A 23,674-nucleotide genomic window follows, 5' to 3' on the forward strand; every position below is an offset into this window, starting at 1 on the left:
TGTCAGTGCTCTCTACCTCAGTGCTGGTGTCAGTGTGCTTCATCTTAGTGCTCTCTATCTCATTGCTCTCTAGCTCGGTGCTGGAGTCAGTGATCTCTGTCTCGGTGCTGGTGTCAGTGTCTCTATCTCGGTGCTGGAGTCAGTGTGCTCTATCTCGGTGCTGGTGTCAGTGCTCTCTATCTCAGTACTGGTGTCAGTGTGCTTTATCTCAGTGCTGGTGTCAGTGCTCTCTATATCAGCACTGGTGTCAGTACTCTCTATCTCGGTGCTGCTGTCATTGCTCTCTATCTCGGTGCTGGTGTCAGTGTCTCTATCTCGGTGCTGGAGTCAGTGTGCTCTATCTCAGTGTTGGTGTCAGTGCTCTCAATCTTAGTGCTGGTGTCAGTGCTCTCTACCTCAGTGCTGGTGTCAGTGCACTCTATCTCAGTGCTCTCTATCTCAGTGCTCTCTATCTTAATGCTCTCTTCCTCAGTGTTCTCTATCTCAGTGCTTGTGTCAGTGCTCTCTATCTCAGTGCTGGTGTCAGTGCTCTCTATCTCAGTGCTGGTGTCAGTGCTCTCTATCTCAGTGCCGGTGTCAGTGCGCTCAATCTCAGTGCTGGTGTCAGTGCTCTCTATCTCGGTACTGGAGTCAGTGCGCTCTATCTCCATGCTGGTGTCAGTGTGCTCTATCTCGGTGCTGGAGTCAGTGCTCTGTATCTCGGTGCTGGTGTCAGTGCTCTCTATCTCAGTGCTGGTGTCAGTGCTCTCTATCTCGGTGCTTGTGTCAGTGCTCTCTATCTCAGTGCTCTCTTTCTCAGTGCTCTCTATCTCAGTGCTCATCTCAGTGCTCTCTATATCAGTGCTGGTGTCAGTGCGCTCAATCTCGGTGCTGGTGTCAGTGCTTTCTATCTCAGTGCTGGTGTCAGTGCTCTCTATCTCGGTACTGGAGTCAGTGCGCTCTATCTCCATGCTGGTGTCAGTGCGCTCTATCTCGGTTCTGGAGTCAGTGCTCTCTATCTCAGTGCTGGTGTCAGTGCTCTCTACCTCAGTGCTGGTGTCAGTGCTCTCTATCTCAGTGCTGGTGTCAGTGCTCTCTATCTCGGTGCTGGTGTCAGTGCTCTCTATCTCAGTGCTGGTGTCAGTGCTCTCTATCTCGGTGCTTGTGTCAGTGCTCTCTATCTCAGTGCTGGTGTCAGTGCTCTCTATCTCAATGCTGGTGTCAGTGCTCTCTATACCGGTGCTTGTGTCAGTGCTCTCTATCTCGGTGCTGGTGTCAGTGCTCTCTATCTCAGTGCTGGTGTCAGTGCTCATTATTTCAGTGCTGGTGTCAGTGCTCTTTATCTCAATGCTGGTGTCAGTGCTGTCAGTGCCTTTTATCTCTCTGGATCACCTGCTGGTGGCACTGTGGTACCCAGAGCTACAGGGCGTAGTCCTGGTGTTCACCAGCAGGTGTCTCCCAGCAGCCAGGAGATCCCAGTAATTATGCTAAACCAGATGCTGGCTGCTGGGATGGTAAACTATCCTATCAGAAGTATTGGGACACCTGCCTTTACACACACATGAACTTTAATGGCATCCCAGTCTTATGCCCCATACACACGGTCGGACTTTGTTCGGACATTCCGACAACAAAATCCTAGGATTTTTTCCGACGGGGGTTGGCTCAAACTTGTTTTGCCTACACACGGTCGCACAAAGTTGTCGGAATTTCCGAGCGACAACCACGCGGTAACGTCAAGCACGTACGACGAGACTAGAAAAGGCCGGTTCAGAACCAAGCGCGGCACCCTTTGGGCTCCTTTTGCTAATCTCGTGTTAGTAAAAGTTTGGTGAGAGACGATTCGCGCTTTTTCAGACTCATGGCTTTCAGATCGTTTTCTGACGTTCAGTTTGTGCTTGTGGGTTTGTATCTGCTCTTCAGTGCGTGCAGTCAGTTCGTATCAGAGTTTTCTGTGCGATCTTGTCCGCTCGTTGCTGTTTTTCAGGTCGCTCTTCACAGGCCTTGCTGTTCTTCAGTGCGTTCTGTTACTTCATTCTGAGCAGCCTATCGTTTTCTAGCCATGTTTCGTATGCATACTCCTCGTAGACTTCGTGCTTTGCGGGGGCTTGGTGTTGGGGTCCTGACCTTGACACAAGTCCAGTCCATGAACAGGGTGAGGAGGAGTTCATGGACCAAGAATTGGTTGCTTCAGCGTGACCAGTTCTCTCATATGCCTTTGCTCCGTGAGATCCGTGAGAATAATCCTGATGATTTCAGGAACTTTCTCAGGATGACGGACCCCGTATTTCACCGTTTTTTGGCTTTGCTGACCCCTTATATTAGCAGGCAGGATACCTGCATGAGGCAAGACATCACTCCGGAGCAGAGGTTGGTCGCTACCCTGCGTTATTTGGCCACAGGGAGAAGTCTGCAGGACCTCAAGTTCTCGACAGGCATCTCCCCCCAGGCTCTTCTTTGTGGACATTTACTGCTTGTGTTTGTTTTAGCTGACCCTGACAGAAATGTGTGGAGTGCAGAAAATGGCGTGATTGTGTAACCTTATACAAAGCACTGTTGGCTGTTATTTACTAAATGCAAAGACACTTTTCACTACAAGTGCACTTGCAACTGCACTGAAACTGCACTTGTAGTGCAAAGTGGATTTGCCCTTAGGAAATTACCCCCATTTTCTCATCAAACAACAATTACATCACCCCAAAAGTGTTTTAGCGTTGAGACAATAATCCACACATTCTTGATGAACAATCTTTTTAATACCTGCACAATCACATGTGCATTTACCAAAGGTTTCTCTGACAAACGGACATGTTTGTTGTATAACAATTTTTGTGGTGTCATTATCCAAAATCAAAATGTCCATTTTATCGAAAACAGGCCTGTGTAAAACCCACAAGAAAGACACAAATCTTGATCTTACAAAGTTCACATTTGGTAGAACTTGAAGGCAATATCAGACATGAGTATTTAGGAACTGTGTTTGATATTGCGTTCAGATGGTGGGAAATCACCCCTGGAAAAGCCAAATTTGGAAGATGCACACAAATTTCCCAATGTCAACATGTGCTATCTGCCATCACGGGGGATCAAGGGACGTGTTTTTGGGGAGAAAGCCCTTCCTCACCGTTACTTTATTATTGAGGAAGGGGTTGCACCCCCAAAACGCGTCCATTGATCTCCCGTGATGGCAGATAGCACATGTTGACACACTGTGTGCATCCTCCAAATTTGGCTTTGTGAAAAATCACAAAAACATTTCGCACATTGTAGCACACAAAAGAAGAAAGTGATTTTGAGGGGCTTTAAACTCGCCCCAAAACATCAATGATGTTTTTATATTTTGGAATAACATCATTGATGTTTTGCTTGATGTTTTCCAATTGTAAATTACACCCCATGATCTCCCCGATCACGATCTGGGCACTTTCGGATGTGAAAGGATCTTCATCCACAACCTCACGATCACCTAAAAAGAAAGGAAACCCAAAATAAATTAGGTCTAAAAAAAATGCCGCCATCCATCTCTTATCTGAGCCTGTGGTCGCAGACACTCACCTGTTGTGGTGACTACTTCCACCACGTCTTCATCCTCCTGCTCATCTTGTGTTGGGTGGATTTCCCCTTCTTCCAGAGGGGGGGGGTCTCTGGTCTCCTCGGATGAGGGGTGTCCTCCGAGTCTTTTCTCCCCTATATAAAACAAAAATGGTATAATTAGCACACAGATATTTGATGGCAGAATTATAAAGATGAAACATTGCTTGGAAGTGGGGTACAATTGTCTATTTTAGCAGAGTTCCAAGATGTAGCTTTTTTAGTGTCCTTTGTCAAGCTGCAATACTTTACCTGTTTTGTACAAGCTTCACAGATGTAGCCCCCCCTATAGTATACAGTGGGGCACCTGTGTGGCCCCCCTAATAAAAAGGGTGTTCTTGTGTCCAACACTAGTGCTCCAGTGTCCAGATGTGAAAACAGCTGCTCAGTGTCCTCTCCTTCCACACAATCTAGTTTGCATTTCATTCTAGTAACAAAGCCATCTACACAACCCAATTCTTTGAAGACAAGTATAGGGCCTCAAAATGGTGGCCAAATGCATATGGGCTAAACAATGGTATTTTATAGTCCGAAAAAAAAATGTGTGATCCGAACGAATAATGTGCCCATGAACATGAAAGTTGCCATTTTAAACTGTACAACAGTTCCTAAAAGCACATGAAGCAGCACGAACGTAAGAAACACAAGAACAATAGGAACACAGCACAACTACTTACTTTTTTGCAGCACTCTCCGGATCTTTCTGTACTGCTCATGTTCTCGTAATTTCAGGTCAGACCACCGCTTCCTGAGCTGATCTTTCGATCGTCGTACCCCGAATTTCCGGTGCAGACTCCTGACCACTTTCGCCATGATCTTGGCCTTTCGGACATTGGGGTTGGGGTAAGGCCCATACTTTCCATCATAGTCGGCCTTCTTCAGGATGTCCACCATCTCCAACATCTCCCCAAAGGACATATTTGAGTCCTTTAATCTCCTTCTGGATTGGGACGTTTCAGGCTCCGGCCTTTCCTCCTCCTCCTCGTTGCTGTAATTAGCATGATCCTGCTGTCTATCCGCCATGTGCTCTTCCTCCACTGAGCCGAACGAAAAGGGGCGGGGAATAGAATAGAAAGAACGTCAGGGGCGGGCGGAGTTATACGCATGCGCAGTGTGTATAAATCGTAACGCGCGCGTCTTACGTACGATCTGTGAGCGGAGGAAGGAGCATCGGAGACGCCGATCGTGCTAACGAAGGTAGGATCTAAACTTGGGCCTATACTGCTTCAAAATTGAAGCCTATATTGTAACAAGATTAGGGGAGTTTGGCCTGACATTAGGGTTTGTCTTGTGTTGTGTCTTGCAGAGAAAATGGATGGGTTCAACGACCACAATTTCCTGCCCCTGTTTATTGACAAGTACAGAGAGCTGCCCTGTCTGTGGCAGGTCAGACACCCCCACTATAACCACAAACAGAAGAGGCAGGCAGCGCTGGAGAAACTGCTGGAGTTGGTGAAGCCGGTGGTCCCCACAGCAACCATCCCTTATTTAAAAGCTAAAATTGGTGGCCTGAGGAGCACTTATCTTAGGGAGCGCAAGAAGGTCACAGATTCCCAGAGGTCCGGAGCTGCAGCAGATGACGTTTATGTCCCCAGGCTGCGGTACTATGAGAGACTGCGATTTCTGTCAGACCACACTGAAGTCAGGGAATCCCTCTCCACTCTTCCTTCCACACCAGCTGAGGCTTCTGATGTCCAACCTGGGCCTTCCAGCCAGGAAGAAGTGGAGGAGCCCAGCTGGAGTCAGGTATAGCATTCTTCTACAGATTTCTGGGCAATAAATAAATGATGTTTACTAGATGTTATTATTGATCACTAATTGCTGCTTGAAAGTGTTTTACATATCAATAGACAGTAGTGGGCACCCAAAATTGGGACAAGAATGCAAAATGCTGGGCTCAGAAGGATAGTCTGTTATATTTGTTAACATTGAATTTGCAGCAGTCAGGAGGTGAAAATTGTGTGTGATTGATGAAAACAATACTAAAACTATGTCCCTTTTTCATACACAGGAAGACCTCAGCCAGGAGGAGGCTGTGGAATGTGGCAGTCAGGAGGAGGCGGGGATTAGTGGCAGCCAGGAGGAGGCGGGGATTAGTGGCAGGCAGGAGGAGGTGGGGCTAAGTGTCAGCCAAGAGAAGCCAGGGACTAGTCGCAGCCTGACTGAGTCTCAGGTCCCTCCCCTCCGCCTGCCATATAAAAGGGTCAGGAAGGCCACTCCCAGTCCTGTGCAGGATTCAGCATACAGGCTGATCCAGGAGGCTTCGGCGTCCCTCAGAGCCTTCCCCAGTCCTGAAGAGGCCTTTGCCTGCATGGCTGCCACCAAATTGCAGGGCATGCAGGAGGGCCAACGCAAGATCTCTGAGGACCTGATTTATAAAGTCCTTCGTAAGGGGGAGAGTGGGGAACTGACACACAAGACAGATGTCATGGAGAGGGACGATCCTCTTCCTCCTCCTCCTCCTGCTGCCACAACTCCACCACCACAGCCAAAGCCTGTAAGGAAGCGTGGAAGGAAGACCAAAGAGTGATGGCCCTGGGTTCAGTCTGGTCTGACAAAAGCTGCAGTCTCTCGTATGACCACAGCCTGGGGACACATATGTCATCTGCTGCTTTCTGGATCTCTGGGACTTCTGGACCAGACTGCACTCCCTTAGATATGGACTCCTCAGGCCACCAATTTTGCTTTTAAATAATTGATGTCTGCCCTGGGAGTCCAAGGCTTTGCCCACTTCTGCAGTTTCTCCAGCGTTGCCTCCCTCTTTGTTTATAGTTGTGACCCCTTAATAAAATATTTTTAGGTAAATTCTACTCTCCTGTGTGTGTTTTCATCCAAAAAGGACAGTTTGTTGGTGACGATTCAGGTACATTTCTAAAGTACAATGTGAAATTAACAAGGGACAACAACACCAAACAATCTCCTACAGATTAAATAGAACAACATATCAATGGTGTTGTGGGAACTTGTCACAAAAAACACACAAACATTTTCGGGAGTACAAATCAAAATCACCAAAAAAAAAAAAAAAAATAAAAAGAGAAACACAAAAAAAAATTCTACATTAAAGTAAAAAAAAAAAAAAAAAAAAATATGTTGTCAGATGTGAGAAATCAAAATATATTGAGGGAATCCCGATAAATAGTAACAAAAAAAGTTTGTGAGAAGTGTGTGTGAATATGAGCATCAAAACGACTTAATTCTTGTCACATTATAAAGAAGAAGAGAGTGCGCTGTATTAAACCATTTTGAACATTGCAGCGTGACGAAAGTGCTTTATCCATTACGAACGCTAAGTTTACCAGAACGAGCTGTCCCGTGTCGGAATTTCTTCTGAGCATGCGTGGCACTTTGTGCGTCGGAACAGGCCACACACGGTCGGAATTGACGCGATCGGATTTTGTTGTCGGAAAATTTTATCTCCTGCTGTCCAACTTTGTGTGTCGGAAAATCCGATGGAAAATGTCCGATGGCGCCCACACACGGTCGGAATTTCCGACAACACGCTCCGAACGGACATTGTCCATCGGAAAATCCGACCGTGTGTACGGGGCATTAGTCTGTAGGGTTCAATATTGAGTTGGCCCCACCCTTTGCAGCTATAACAGCTTCAACTCTTCTGGAAAGGCTGCCCACAAGGTTTAGGAGTGTGTCTATGGGAATGTTTGATCATTCTTCCAGAAGCGCATTTGTGAGGTCTGGAACTGATGTTTGATGAGAAGGCCTGGCTCGCAGTCTCCACTCTAATTCATACCAAAGGTGTTCTATTGGGTTGAGGTCAGGACTCTGTGCAGGCCAGTCAAGTTCCTCAACCCCAAACTTGCTCATCCATGTCTTTATGGACCTTACTTTGTGCACTTGTCCAAATAATTTTTTTGAGGGGGGATTATGGTGTGGGGTTGTTTTCATGGGTTGGGCTTGGCCCCTTAGATACAGTGAAGGAAATATCAAGACATTTTGGACCATTTTATGCTCCCAACTTTGTGGGAACAGTTTGGGGATGGCCCCTTCCTGTTCCAACATGACTGTGCACCAGTGCACAAAGCAAGGTCCATAAAGACATGGATAAGCGAGTTTGGGGTGGAGGAACTTGACTGGCCTGCACGGAGTCCTGCCCTCAATCTGATAAAACATTTTTGGGGTGAATTAGAGTGGAAACTTCTTGTCCAACATCGGTGCCTGACCTCACAATGGAAGAATGGATACATAGTTACATAGTAAGTGAGGTTGAAAAAAGACACAAGTCCATCAAGTCCAACCTATGTGTGATTATGTGTCAGTATTACATTGTATATCCCTGTATGTTGCAGTCATTCGGGTGCTTACCTAATAGTTTCTTGAAGCTATCGATGCTCCCCGCTGAGACCACCGCCTGTGGAAGGGAATTCCACATCCTTGCTGCTCTTACAGTAACGAACCCTCTACATAGTTTAAGGTTAAACCTCTTTTCTTCTAATTTAAATGAGTGGCCACAAGCCTTGTTAACCACTTCAGCCCCGGACCATTTGGCTGCCTAAAGACCAGAGGTCTTTTTACAATTTGGCACTGCGCTGCTTTAACTGATGATTGCGTGGTTATGCAATGCTGTACCCAAACTAAATTTGCGTTCTATTCTTCCCACAAATAGAGCTTTCTTTTGATGGTATTTGATCACCTCTGCGGTTTTTATTTTTTGCGCTATAAACAGAAAAAGACCGAAGATTTTGAAAAAAAATGATATTTTCTACTTTTTGTTATAAAAAAAATCCAATAAACTCAATTTTAGTCATACATTTAGGCCAAAATGTATTCGGCCACATGTCTTTGGTAAAAAAAAAGTCAATAAGCGTATATTTATTGGTTTGCGCAAAAGTTATAGCGTCTACAAACTAGGGTACATTTTCTGGAATTTACACAGCTTTTAGTTTATGACTGCCTATGTCATTTCTTGAGGTGCTAAAATGGCAGGGCAGTACAAAACCCCCCAAATGACCCCATTTTGGAAAGTAGACACCCCAAGGAAATTGCTGAGAGGCATGTTGAGCCCATTGAATATTTATTTTTTTTGTCCCAAGTGATTGAATAATGACAAAAAACAAAATTACAAAAAGTTTTCACTAAATGATATATTGCTCATACAGGCCATGGGCATATGTGGAATTGCACCCCAAAATACATTCAGCTGCTTCTCCTTAATACGGGGATACCACATGTGTGGGATTTTTTGGGAGCCTAGCGGCGTACGGGGCCCCGAAAACCAATCACCGCCTTCAGGATTTCTAAGGGTGTAAATTCTTGATTTCACTCCTCACTACCTATCACAGTTTTGAAGGCCATAAAATGCCCAGATGGCACACCCCCCCCCCAAATGACCCCATTTTGGAAAGTAGACACCCCAAGCTATTTGCTGAGAGGCATGTTGAGTCCATGGAATATTTTATATTTTGACACAAGTTGCGGGAAAGTGACAATTTTTTTTTTTTTTGCACAAAGTTGTCACTAAATGATATATTGCTCACACAGGCCATGGGCATATGTGGAATTGCACCCCAAAATACATTTAGCTGCTTCTCCTGAGTATGGGGATACCACATGTGTGGGACTTTTTGGGAGCCTAGCTGCGTACGGGGCCCCGAAAACCAATCACCGCCTTCAGGATTTCTAAGGGTGTAAATTTTTGATTTCACTCTTCACTGCCTATCACAGTTTCGAAGGCCATGGAATGCCCAGGTGGCACAAAACCCCCCCAAATGACCCAATTTTGGATAGTAGACACCCCAAGCTATTTGCTGAGAGGCATGGTGAGTATTTTGCAGCTCTCATTTGTTTTTGAAAATGAAGAAAGACAAGAAAAAACATTTTTTTTTCTTTTTTCAATTTTCAAAACTTTGTGACAAAAAGTGAGGTCTGCAAAATACTCACTATACCTCTCAGCAAATAGCTTGGGGTGTCTACTTTCCAAAATGGGGTCATTGGGGGGGGGGGGGTTGTGCCACCTGGGCATTCCATGGCCTCCGAAACTGACAGGCAGTGAAGAGTGAAATCAAAAATTTACGCCCTTAGAAAGCCTGAAGGCGGTGATTGGTTTTCGGGTCCCGTACGCAGCTAGGCTCCCAAAAAGTCTCACACATGTGGTATCCCCGTACTCAGGAGAAGCAACAGAATGTATTTTGGGGTGTAATTTCACATATTGCCATGGCATGTTTGAGCAATATATCATTTAGTGACAACTTTGTGCAAAAAAAAAAAAAAATTAGTCTCTTTCCCGCAACTTGTGTCACAATATAAAATATTCCATGGACTCGACATGACTCTCAGAAAATAGCTTGGGGTGTCTACTTTCCAAAATGGGGTCATTTGGGGGGGGTTTGAACTGTCCTGGCATTTTATGCACAACATTTAGAAGCTTATGTCACACATCACCCACTCTAACCACTTGAAGACAAAGCCCTTTCTGACACTTTTTGTTTACATGAAAAAAATTTTTTTTTTTGCAAGAAAATTACTTTGAACCCCCAAACATTATATATTTTTTTAAAGCAAATGCCCTACAGATTAAAATGGTGGGTGTTTCATTTTTTTTTTTCACACAATATTTGCAAAGCGATTTTTCAAACGCATTTTTTGGGGAAAAAACACACTTTTTTAAATTTTAATGCACTAAAACACACTATATTGCCCAAATGTTTGATGAAATAAAAAAGATGATCTTAGGCCGAGTACATGGATACCAAACATGACATGCTTTAAAATTGCGCACAAACGTGCAGTGGCGACAAACTAAATACATTTTTAAAAGCCTTTAAAAGCCTTTACAGGGTACTACTTTAGATTTACAGAGGAGGTCTACTGCTAAAATTACTGCCCTCGATCTGACGTTCGCGGTGACACCTCACATGCATGGTGCAATTGCTGTTTACATTTGACGCTAGACCGACGCTTGCGTTCGCCTTTGCGCGAGTGCAGGGGGGGACAGAGGTGCTTTTTTTTTTTTTTCTTTATTATGTTTTTGCTTTTTTATCTTTTTTTCTAAACTGTTCCTTTCATTTTTTTTTAAATCATTTTTATTGTTATCTCAGGGAATGTAAATATACCCTATGATAGCAATAGGTAGTGACAGGTACTCTTTTTTGAAAAAATTGGGATCTATTAGACCCTAGATCTCTCCTCTGCCCTTAAAGCATCTGACCACACCAAGATCGGTGTGATAAAATGCTTTCCCAATTTCCCAATGGCACTGTTTACATCCGGCAAAATCTAAGTCATGAAATGCTTGTAGCTTCCGGTTTCTTAGGCCATAGAGATGTTTTGAGCCACTCTGGTCTCTGATTAGCTCTATGGTCAGCTGGCAGAGAAAAACACGGAAGACGGTGGGGGGGGCATTCCCTCCCACTGCTTGTAAAAGCAGTCTAGAGGCTAATTAGCCGCTAGGATTGCTTTTACATGAAAGACAACCTCTGGCTGAAAAGAATGATACCATTTTTTACACTTTTTTTTGTAAATCACTTTTATAACTGTAACCGGTTCCAGGTTCAGGTCTCTCAAAATGCGATGGCATCTTGAGAGACCCTGTGAAAAAGTGTGCCTAGTCTGTGCAATGCTGTACCCTACGCTAATACTCAACAAGTGAATGGTAGCGTTCAAAACTTTCAGCAATGCAAAGACCAGGATTGTCAGGACAGGAGGGACAATAATAGCGGGTGTCACGCCTATATCCGCGCTTGCTGCAGACACACATCTTTTTGGGGGGGTTCGTTGGGTAGGGGTACTCGGGAGGACATAAAGAAAATGCCTCTCATGCAGCCGACTGCATTTGGTTGGGGATGTGAATGAGGGAAGTACGGGCGCTGCAGAAGTGGTGGGTTCCCAATTAGGATTGGCGAATGCAGCAGGAAGGGCATGATGGGCACCACAGGCCTGTTTGTCTTCTTGGTGGCAGCGGAACACTACTTGTGCTTGCCACCTCACCAGCTTGAACTGCACTTATGGGACTCGCCACATCACCAAGTGTTACTGCAGTGCTGGTTTGACTACGACCGGGGTGTACTAGGCCGCTGGTGCTTGCCAGTTCACCAAAACGCTACCAAAATAACTGTTAGCGATCGCAGGGATCAGGCCTGACTCTGCGAACGTTGCAGTTATGCGTTTAGTGTTTTGTAAGTGACAGTGATCGATCGATACTGCACTTGGGTGGGCTGGGCTGGGCCGGGCGGAGGGGCAAAAAGCAAATGCTAGCGGGTATCTGGGCTGATCCCGCTAACACTGCGTTTTTGGGAACCCTAAACTGCTGGGGACGCTAGTATAGATCTGATTGGATCAGATATTGATCCGTTCAGATACTATACCACTAAGGGAGGTGTACGGTGCGTGCGTGGGTGTTATCGCTACTTGCGCTAAGATGACGCTGCTTGGGGCTGGTGCTTACCAGTTCACCAAAATGCTACCAAAAAAACTGTTAGCGATCGCAGGGATCAGGCCTGACTCTGCAAACGCTGCAGTTATGCGTTTAGTGTTTTGTAAGTGACAGTGATCAATCGATACTGCACTTGGGTGGGCTGGGCTGGGCCGGGCGGAGGGGCAAAACGCAGGTGCTAGCGGGTATCTGGGCTGATCCCGCTAACACTGCGTTTTTGGGAACCCTAAACTGCTGGGGACACTAGTATAAATCTGATCGGATCAGATATTGATTCATTCAGATACTATACCACTAAGGGAGGTGTACGGTGCGTGCGTGGGTGTTATCGCTACTTGCGCTAAGATGACGCTGCTTGGGGCTGGTGCTTACCAGTTCACCAAAATGCTACCAAAAAAACTGTTAGCGATCGCAGGGATCAGGCCTGACTCTGCAAACGCTGCAGTTATGCGTTTAGTGTTTTGTAAGTGACAGTGATCAATCGATACTGCACTTGGGTGGGCTGGGCTGGGCCGGGCGGAGGGGCAAAACGCAGGTGCTAGCGGGTATCTGGGCTGATCCCGCTAACACTGCGTTTTTGGGAACCCTAAACTGCTGGGGACACTAGTATAAATCTGATCGGATCAGATATTGATTCATTCAGATACTATACCACTAAGGGAGGTGTACGGTGCGTGCGTGAGTGTTAGCGCTACTTGCGCTAAGATGATGCTGCTTGGGGCTGGTGCTTACCAGTTCGCCAAAATGCTACCAAAAAAACTGTTAGCGATCGCAGGGATCAGGCCTGACTCTGCGAACGCTGCAGTTATGCGGTTAGTGTTTTGTAAGTGACAGTGATCGATTGATACTGCACTTGGGTGGGCTGGGCGGAGGGGCAAAACGCAGGTGCTAGCAGGTATCTGGGCTGATCCCGCTAACACTGCGTTTTTGGGAACCCTAAACTGCTGGGGACGCTAGTATAGATCTGATCGGATCAGATATTGATCCGATCAGATACTATACCACTAAGGGAGGAGTATGCTGCGTGCGTGGGTGTTAGCAGTAGTGACACTAACTTGACGCTGCCTGGGGCTGGTGCTTGCCAGTTCACCAACATGCTACCAAAAAAAACTGTTAGCGATCGCAGGGATCAGGCCTGACTCTGCAAACGCTGCAGTTATGTGTTTAGTGTTTTGTAAGTGACAGTGATCAATCGATACTGCACTTGGGTGGGCTGGGCTGGGCCGGGCGGAGGGGCAAAACGCAGGTGCTAGCGGGTATCTGGGCTGATCCCGCTAACACTGCGTTTTTGGGAACCCTAAACTGCTAGGGACACTAGTATAAATCTGATCGGATCAGATATTGATTCGTTCAGATACTATACCACTAAGGGAGGCGTATGCTGCGTGCGTGGGTGTTAGCACTACTGGCGCTAATCTGACGCTGCCTGGGGCGACGCATATCACCGCCGGGCGATCAGGGGGCTAAACCTTTATTCGGTAATAAATTTATAAAAAATAAACGAACTAACCAGCGTCACCCGTAACGGTTATACGGTGATCAGTGGTGAAAGGGTTAACTAGGGGGCAATCAAGGGGTTAAAACATTTATTAGGTAGTATATGGGGGTCCCTGTCACTATAAAACGCTGACGGTGAACCTAAATATTTACTTCCCTAACTAGCGTCACCAGTGACACTAATACAGCGATCAGAAAAATGATCGCTTAGCGACACTGGCGACGGGGGGTGATCAAGGGGTTAAAACTTTATTGGGGGGGTTAGGGGGGTACCCTATACCTAAAGAGGGCTAAACCTAACTGCCCTACCACACTAACTGTCACAAATGGACACCAATGCAGTAATCAGAAAAAAATAAAAAAACTGCTTGGTGTCAGTGTGACAGGGGGGGGAGGTGTGATTGGGGGGTGATCGGGGGGAGGGGTGATTGGGGGGTGATCAGGGGGGGATCGGGGGGTAAAGGGGGTGTAATGTGTGCCTGGCATGTTCTACTGTGTGTGTGTGTGTTGGTGCACTCACATTACAGTCTTCTCTCCTCGGCGCCAGAACGGAAAATACCAAGCCGAGGAGAGATGACATAATTTCCTTTGCTGCTGTTTAGCATACAGCAGCAGAGGAATGATTCTCATTGGCTGGGAGCGATCGCAAGGGGGGGCCACAAACGGATGGTCTCCCCCTCATCTCTGATCGCTCCCAGACCAAAGACGACCGCCTCGGGCACCGGGACCCCCCGCCCACGGGAAGACAATCACGTACCAGGTATGTGATTTTGCCTGCCCGTGCCATTCTGCTGACGTATATCAGCGTGAGGCGGTCGTCAAGTGGTTAAACTCTCTTCTGTGAAAAAGTTTTATTTCTATTGTAGGGTCACCAGTACGGTATTTGTATATTGAAATCATATCCCTTCTCAAGCGTCTCTTCTCCAGAGAGAATAAGTTCCGTGCTCGCAACCTTTCCTCATAACTAAGATCCACCAGACCCTTTATTAGCTTTGTTGCCCTTCTTTGTACTCACTCCATTTCCAGTACATCCTTCCTGAGGACTGAGGCCCAGAACTGGACAGCATACCCTAGGTGCGGCCGGACCAGCGTCTTGTAAAGTGGGAGAATTATCGTTTTATCTCTGGAGTTGATCCTTTTCAATGCATGCCAAAAATGGTCAAACATTCCCATAGTGGAGCATGCTTTGCTGGGGTTTTTTGCCTTCCTTTGGATCAACCGTGGATGAAGGATTGTGTATATGGGATTGTATTTGTTTTTTTGGTTGAACTAGATGGACTTGCGTCTTTTTTCCATCTGACCAACTATGTAACTATATATACGTGACTTTGCACAGGAGGGCCGCCCTGTAGCAATATATCTGCTATAGGGTTGCCCTTAAGTGGTTAATAAACTTAATTCTAACCATAATCAGTCTGATTCCAGTTTCCTAAGTAAAGCTACACTGAACTGGTCATCCCTGCTGATGCTGGATACCTGCACTTGGTATCTCTTACACTATCTCAGGAAGTAATCTTGTTAGGGGGATCACCAGAAAAAATTAGAGAACAGAAATATACATACAGTAATTAAAGAAAATAATGTTGACCCTCAAACCATAAGATTTTCTTGTAAATACCAAAAAAAAAACCATGGTCACCTTCAGTTCTGAACATATCACCAGCAAACTTATCATTAGATCAGCCCACCATCTAATTCCTGGAAACCAATCTGCTCCAAGGATGCATCATCTAACACAAGAATCACTTACCTGTACACAAAGATGGGGACAATCAAGTCTGAGAAATTTGGTTCCAATTCAGAATCTTCGATGGCCCCCATCATAGCCTTGTAATTGTCTTTCCATTCAACTTTCTCTCCGATGGGGATGAAGTTTCCTGGAATTGACAAGGCACAGAGAATGCGTCACACCAGAAATCTAGAGTCCAAAAATATTTTTTCCATTTATATAGTTCAAACAAAATTTGCATGTACGGGAAATGGATTTCGGGGCGGGGCTAAGAGGGGGCTAATTTAGTAAGGGCAGATACTTCCCTTAAAAAAAAAAATCTGCCAGGGACGTGTCCGGCCAGCGAGGAAGCTCCTGCTAGCTGAGCTCCTGCTCCAAGCCACCGACAAGCTACGATACCCAGCGACGGAGGTACTCCCAGTGACTACCTTTGGCTTCCCTGGAAGATGCAGCACTAGGTTCTATCCGCAAACGGGGCTCACAGTGCCTAGCCCCACAGAAACTGACAGATTATTACCCCACCGCGAACAGACGGGTGTACCAAGATGGCACCGGAGCACACACGCGGCCTGCCGAGGAAGGAGAGCACTCCTCAGACTCCAGCAGATCATCCACTTCGGTATGTATGGCCATACACTGTGCAAACACAGGGGAAACTGACATCTCTCCCCCTAACAGCCCATCTATCCGCAGCCCATCTACATTTAAAAAAGCTAAAGGAGCCCAGCAAGCAGAGGATTCTGATATGGAAGAGAATGCTTCAGAGCATTCCACCCAAACCCCTCTTGAGCACTTCCCTTCATCTTCTCAGCCTGTGTCAATGTCTATAATGAAAGACATGCTGATTTCCCTGAGAGACTCCCTGCACATTGACATGGTGAATATACTGAAACCTATCAAGGCTTCTGTGCATGATCTGCAGCAACCACACACAGAACACAAATTGGAGGATGCCTTCTCTGCTCACAATCATCTTGTGGATGCATACAAAGAACAACAAAATGACATACAGAGAATGGTGGCTAAACTGGCGGATATGGAAGATCGCTCATGCAGGAACAGTATTAAATTCCGTGACATTCCAGAGTCCATTTCTGCCGCTGATTTGACAGGCTACATACGCCAATTGCTATGCTTACTAGTGCCCATTGGGACCGATATAGAACTGATAATCGACAGAGCGCTGTCAGGGCTGGGCTCAGCCCTTCCTTCTCAAAGCTCAAGTGTCAGCTAATTGTCAGCTCCTTTCTCTATACAGCTACTCAGCTGTTGATGATATCCTGCTCATCAGTTCTGCCTACTTAAGCCGTCCAGCCCAGAGGATCTCTGCCTATGCCTTGGTCACATCCCTAGAGACGCTCTCCTGTATTCCTGTTAAAGACTTGCTTGGCTGACATTCCTTCTGGCTCCAGATCCTGCTCGCTGTTCTACTACGCTCCTCTCTGGCTCCCTGACATTTTGGCTTGTTTGACTATCCGTTCCAGTTCCTGAACTCTGGCTATGTTTTGACTATGTTTACCTTATTATTATTATTATTATTATTATTATTAAACAAGTGTGATTTAACTGTACTTCTGTCTCAGTCTGATTCATAGTTTCTGACAAGCGAATAGATTAAACCAGATACTGGTGATACGGTACCAAGAGACTTATTGACAAGAATACATTACTATCATATCAAAGAAAACGCAATGCGTGCCATACGGAAAAACCCACAATTAAGCGGGCAATTTGCGGGCATTGCTCTGTATACTGATCTATCGCAAGTTACTATACAGCATAGGAAAAAGCTCCTTACTATCACAAAAGCCCTAAGAAGCCACAACATCACCTACAGATGGAGGACCCCATCCAAGCTAACAGTGACGCACCTGGACAAGACAGTCAACATATTCTCACCAGAATCTGGCCTATGATTTCTTAAAGAATGGCGGATTCTCCCAGCAGATAAACCAGCAGAAGAATGCCAGGATCCAATTAAACTAAGGGAGGAATGGTCATGAACCTTCCAGGAAATTTATCATACGAGTACCTCGCAGATTTCTACTGAAAGCGGTCCTTGGAGTCATATAATTCTCTAGACACCCAGGAACAAAGTCCTTATCGCCATGTTGGCGTGGGTTGTCTGCCCTCAAATGTCAAGCAGTTTCAACTGCCTCTGGATTCCGTGGCAGGCTCTGGACTTCATTTTACATTTTTATTGTTTTTTTCTCTTAGTTGTCCTCACTTGATGTATCCAGATGATTGACTATATGTGCTACTACTCACCTCGCATTACCCATTTTTGCTTGAATATCACAGTTTCAATACTCTATCCATCCTACCATTTGCTGGTTGCACCTATCTTCCCCAATAGATGGCACCATTTCCTCTCTACTGAACTTGTAGAACTTTAGAACTTGTGCTTCTTGTAAGTACAACCCATTAATGCACCAAAAATTTCTGTGAAAGAGACAGCTCCTCCTCCTCATAAGTCTGTACAAAGAACGTCTGCTGACTGAATTTTGATTTTCAATGACTATGAAGTTTGTTTCCCTCAACGTTAAGGCTTTGAATAGCCCTTTTAAGCACAAACTCATGTGGTCCGAAGCCCAGAAACTGAAATGGGATGTTCTATGTATACAGGAAACACCTTTCTTGGCCACCAAAGGGCCCAAATGTTCCCATAGACAGTATCAGCATATTTTTTTTTGCTAATGCAGAATCGATACACAATGGTGTTCTCATAACAATTAATAATACAGTTGCATTTTCTTTACAGGACATTATCACAGATCCTAAGGGGCGGTATATTGTTTTGGTTTGTACCATGAATACTGTTGTATACACGATTGTATCAGTATATGCTCCCAACCAGGGTGAAATAACCTTTTTAAGGAATCTTCTTAAAAAGGTTAAATCTTTATGTAAGGGGAACCTCCTCTTGTTCGGAGACTTTAACTCGGTGATAGATTCCAAAGTAGACTACTCCCCTCCTATATTACATCATAAATCAACATTACACTCCACTATACATAACTGATCTCTATACCATGTCTGGAGATGTCACCACCCGGATAAAAAAGATTTCATATTCTTCTCTAATCCGCATAGATTGTAATCTAGAATTGATCTAATACTTACAGACTTACCCTCCCTATACAAAGCTAAACTAACAGCTATAGACACCATTACCGTGTCAGACCACACTCCCATAAAAATTGAAATGGAAGAACAATTCAATGTGTCCCTCACAATTCTTTTTCCGTAATAATACACATATTTTCAACCACACTGATCACCGAGAGAAAGTCAGAAAACAACTAGAGGAATTTTTCAATTTCAATGCTACAGATGAGATTCTGGCCTCTACTATTTGGTGTGCTCACAAGGCCTATATCAGAGGCCTACTGTTGCAAATCACTGCAAGGGAAAAGAAGCAAAGGGTACAGGTGACTAAATCTCTGTTAGCTAAAATACACCATCTAGGAACGCAGAATAAAAGAGACATGACCCAAGCTTTAATAGAAGATTTAAAGAGCTGTAGAACAGAACTTAAACAAGTACTTTTATATGATTATGAGAAAGGTCTTAAACGCCTAAAAGCCTCATATTACTCCTCTGGTAATAAGGCGGGGAAGGTATTAGTCCAATAACTCAAAGCTAAGCAAGCCAAAACAAGAATAGCCCATTTAATTGACCCTAATACAGGTGTAAAGTTATCTCACCCTAAGGACATAGCGCATAATTTTAGGGAATACTACAGTGCTCTTTACAACCTTAAATCAGACCCGAATTCTGCCCAACCATCTACAAAAAGTATCACAGAATTCCGAGATATGGTTAAACTTCCAGTTCTTAATCCTGAAGTGCTAGAGCGCCTTAATGATCAGATTTCTGCCGAAGAAATTAAAAAAGTTCTTAAATCCCTGGCACTGAACAAATCCCAAGGGCCAGATGGTTTGTCAGCAGAGTACTACCATAACGTCTCTGAAACCCTGGTTCCACATTTAGTTAAAGTATTCAATATAGCGGCATCCTATGGCTCATTACCAGCAGAAATGCTTCGAGCTCTAGTAGTCACATTACCCAAACCAGGGAAGAATCCCATCATACCACAGAACTTTAGACCAATATCTCTCCTTAACACGGACCTTAAGGTCTATGCAAAGGTTATTGCTAACAGAATGGATGAAGTAATGCCATCCTTAATAGCCTCCGTACATAGTGTGTGATCTAAAATTTCTGGGTCTGGGGCGAGCAGCAGGTACCAAAAACTCGAAGTCCACTGGCACCCACCGATTACACAGGACACAGGCAGAATAGCGATCTGCCTATGTAAACAAGGCAGATCGTCGTTCTGTCAGTAGGGAAGGCTTGGATCCTGTGTTCCTGCAAAGCAGAGACACGGATCTTTGCCTTCCCGTAGTACAAGCACCTCCCCCACTACAGTAAAACACCAGCTAGGCACACGGTTAATCCTTTGATCACCCCTGATGTTAACCCATTTTCCTGACAGTGTCGTTTGTACTGTGACATCGCATATTTGTAGCACTGATCACTGTATTAGTGTCCAAAAAGTGTCCAAAAGTATCAGCTAGGTGTCCGATCTGTCCACTGCAACATCGCAGTCCTGCTATAAGTCGCTGATCACCGTCATTACTAGTAAATATATATATAGATAGATAGATAGATAGATAGATAGATAGATAGATAGATAGATAGATAGATAGATAGAGATATATTATCTATATATCTATAGATATATATATCTATAGATATATAGATATATATCTATATATATCTATAGATATATATAGATATATATCTATAGATATATATCTATATATATATATATATATATATATAGATATATATATATACGCTTATTGGTATTTTTTTACCAAAAATATGTAGCAGAATACATATTGGCCTAAGTTTATGAAGAAATTAAATTTTTTACTTGGATATGTTTTATAACAGAAAATAAATATATATATATATATATATATATATATATATATTTTTTTTTTTTTTTTAAATTGTCGGCCTTTTTTTGTTTATAGCACAAAAAATAAAAACCGCAGAGCTGATCAAATACCACCAGAAGAAAGCTCTATTTGTGGCAATAAAAAGCCTACAGAGTCGCACGACCGCGCAATTGTCACTTAAAGTAATGCAGTGCCGTATCGCAAAAATGGTCAGGAAGGGGGGGAAACCTTCCAGAGCTGAAGTGGCTATACGTTTCTTCAATTATAATGTGTGGCTTAACCTCACAGTCACTTTTAGAGTTACACTTTATAGAGAACCAGACTTAATTGGTTTTCTGCAGGAATATTACACCTGGAATCATGTTATTAAAGGCTTATATGCTCTGAATAATACAAATAATAATAATATAAAACTGGTACATTTGCCCATTTATTTACTTTGAGAATGACTCTGTAGATGAGAGCCACAACTGAGATCTGACAGTTGCTGTCAACTGGCTGACCCCTATGGTGATGACTTGTTGCCTCCAAGCTCTGGAGTGTACATAACAGCTTAAAAAAAATCACCCCACCATGGCTTACAATCTTTTTAACTTGATGTTTGAAAATTTTATGCACATTCAGACTAATCAGTAATGGCTCAGCTGAGCAGAACATAGTGGCCCCAAGGCACTGTGTTCTCCAATATGGCCGGATCCCACTTTTCTAGGCTCAGACATCAAGTGGAACCAAACCCTCCTCTTCTTTACAACCAATGAAGCTGCATTAACCTCTGTTTGATCTGCAGTATAACAGAGAACAAATCCCAAGCTCTGCTGTTCTATCTCTAAAACACTTGTTGCTGGAAACCAGTGCTCTTGGCTGGGATATTCATTCCTAGAACAGAAGTCCGTGATAAGTACAGGCCGGCTACTCTGTGAGTTCAGAAATACAAATTCTTATTTACTACATGCTAAAAATCACAGTGCATACAGCTAGCGTGTTTCGGCCATAATGGACTTAATCATAGCCTCATGCTATGATTAAGTTCATAACACTGTATCCACTGTGTTTTTTTAACATGTAGCAAATAAAGTTTTGGATTTTGGAACTCACCGAGTAGCTGTCCTGTGCTCATCACAGAGTTCTGTTTGATCTGCAGTTGCCGTGATGTTGCCCAGGTGATCAGTGATGACACCAGGCATGTGATGGCTTGACAGTTCGGATATAACCATTATCATTCGCTGCATGCCTTGAATGTAACTGTTTTGGGTAGCAATTAAATCCAAGGGGTTTAGCTCCACCTTCAGGTGGCCATATCTGTAGTGAGGAGAGTTGCCTCTACTACAACCAAGACAACAATAGTCATATAAGGGTCTTCTATGGAGTGACCAACAAAGTGTTACAGAGCTAAGGGGCATCATCTGGATTTTACATTATTTGTTTTTTTTGGCTAGCCTGCCAGTCCCGTAGCCTTTGGAGCTCTCAGAATGTTACTCACCCAACTGGGCATACACTTCAGCTCTTTCAAAATCGTTCATTTTGCTGCATCCTCTGTTGTCCACTATGGTGATCACATTGGTAAGCGGATAGGCATTTCTGACCATGGTCGGTCCATAGTCGGTTTTTCGAGCCTCAGCGTGTTCTTTGAAGTTCTCACCTTCTTCCAGGATGTACTTACAGGAGTTAATGAAGGAAGATTTTTCATGGCCTGTATAGCCAAACAGCTGTAGTAGGACTCTTGTGTAACCTTGACTGCCCAGATCTCCATCATCCAGGCTGAAGTTCCTGATGTTGTCCCCTAGCTGTCTAATGTCCATTGCTGATATATTTTTTTTTGCTTTTTTCTCTGTCTTTCTATGTTTTTTTGTCTTATGTTCTGTGTCAGTTGCAGTCGTAGCAGTTGCTCAATCTCAGATACTTTCATTTTCCATTTAGACAATTACAGGAAATGACTCCAAGCTGTCTGGGATGGATATTTTCAACACACAACAAACAATTTTAAAAAAAAGTATAATTAAATACAATTTTTTCTGTAGAATTCATTAAAATCACCTCCATCTTACATAATTATTTAGTTACATAGTTAGTCAGGTTGAAAAAAGTCCATCTGTAACTGATTGTAATTTGTCTACTTTTTACAATGTTTCATGTGAGAGTAAACATTTCCTGAGCCCCCCCCCCCCACCAGATAGTTCACATAGTAACCCCTGACAGACCAGACCAAAATGATTTTAAGAATGAGAGGCACTTTTTTTTATTGTTTTTTTTTGTTATACTTCCGACACAATTGTCACAATCTGCCAGATTTTTCTTTTTTTTTCACCTTTTTTTTCACCCTTTACTGTATCATAGTGCTGAAGATCTCCTGTAGTTCTTTTGCAGTTACAATGTACTTCCCCATTAGACATACCTTCAAACTTTTTGAGATGGGAATGAGGGACACCTATCAGCAAAAAGTATGCAGGCATTGGACACACCCACTGCCACACCCCCTTAAAGGAGAATTGTGCAAAAAACAAGATTGGTTAAACCCACAAGGGCTTTTTTTTTACCACTACTATTCCTTTATATTGGCTTTTGGAATTTACAAATGCAGCAATTTAGAAATCAGATGAAAGATTTAGTGCTGGAAAACACTTTTTTATAGATAAAAAGTGCATTTTATATACATCTATATAAATCAGACCAAAATGAGGGACAAATGAGGAGGGATGAGGGACAGAGGGACATGGCTCCAAATCAGGGACAGTCCTTCCAAATCAGGGACAGTCCTTCCATATCAGGGACAGTTGGGATCTATGCCATTAGATGCTCTCCAGCGATGGCTGCCTGGCATTGCTCAGGGCGGGTTTTCTGATGACGGAAACAGTGAACCACGCCTGTGCAAATGGCTATTTGTAGATATTCCTATAATGTCTAAAAGTTGTTTTTATCTACATTTCCTGCTTTCAATTAAAGTGGAGTTCCCACTGTTAACAATTTTTTTTTTTAGGATTAATATGTTTTGATTAAAACGATTATTTAGAGCACTCACTTTTCTGTGCTCAATCTGCGCTCGATTGCCCATTTCAAAGAGGAATAAATCTTATATTTCTCTTTGCTGGCAGTTTCCATAGTGCTTGTGGGAATGTGAAGCACACAAGCACGATCTTCCGGGCTCTGGTGCAGCTGAGCGACCAGCATGCACCGCCCATTCTCGCGCACCGCCGTACACTTCTGACGTTGCCATCACAATGGGCGTCATCGTCGGAAGTGCCCGCCCCTGTTGTGATGGCCCTCGGCACTCCCCACTGACTCCTGGGAAATGATGAGAAGCATCTCCCAGGAGCACTAGCGAGAACGGGCGCCGAGGGAAATGATGTCGGGCGCCAGGGAGAGGAAGAGGCAGATTACGAGGGACCTCCTAGCAACAGTCATGAAAAGGTGAGTAAAAAAAAATATATTTGTTTTCCAAATGTTATTAATTGTTTTTAATGCAGCTGAATAATGCAAAAAAAATTTTAGGAGTGGAACTCCACTTCAAACTTTGACTGGTGA

The 23,674-nt window shown here is 44.1% G+C and overlaps 1 protein-coding gene across 1 annotated transcript in view; it reads right to left on the minus strand.

The window, feature by feature from the left end:
* LOC141148180 (uncharacterized) overlaps positions 1 to 22,101 on the minus strand; it is a 57,853-nt gene extending 35,752 nt beyond the window's left edge. The window contains exons 1-2 of the mRNA XM_073635377.1: positions 21,636 to 22,101; positions 15,207 to 15,333 (exon numbers count right to left, since the gene is read on the minus strand). Of these exons, the coding sequence (XP_073491478.1) occupies positions 15,207 to 15,333; positions 21,636 to 21,954 (446 nt within the window). The 5' untranslated portion in view covers positions 21,955 to 22,101. The remainder of the gene's footprint in view (positions 1 to 15,206; positions 15,334 to 21,635) is intronic.
* Between the last annotated feature and the right edge of the window lie 1,573 nt (positions 22,102 to 23,674).

The sequence above is a fragment of the Aquarana catesbeiana genome, linkage group LG06 (assembly GCF_042186555.1).
Source record: "Aquarana catesbeiana isolate 2022-GZ linkage group LG06, ASM4218655v1, whole genome shotgun sequence".
NCBI lineage: Eukaryota > Metazoa > Chordata > Amphibia > Anura > Ranidae > Aquarana > Aquarana catesbeiana.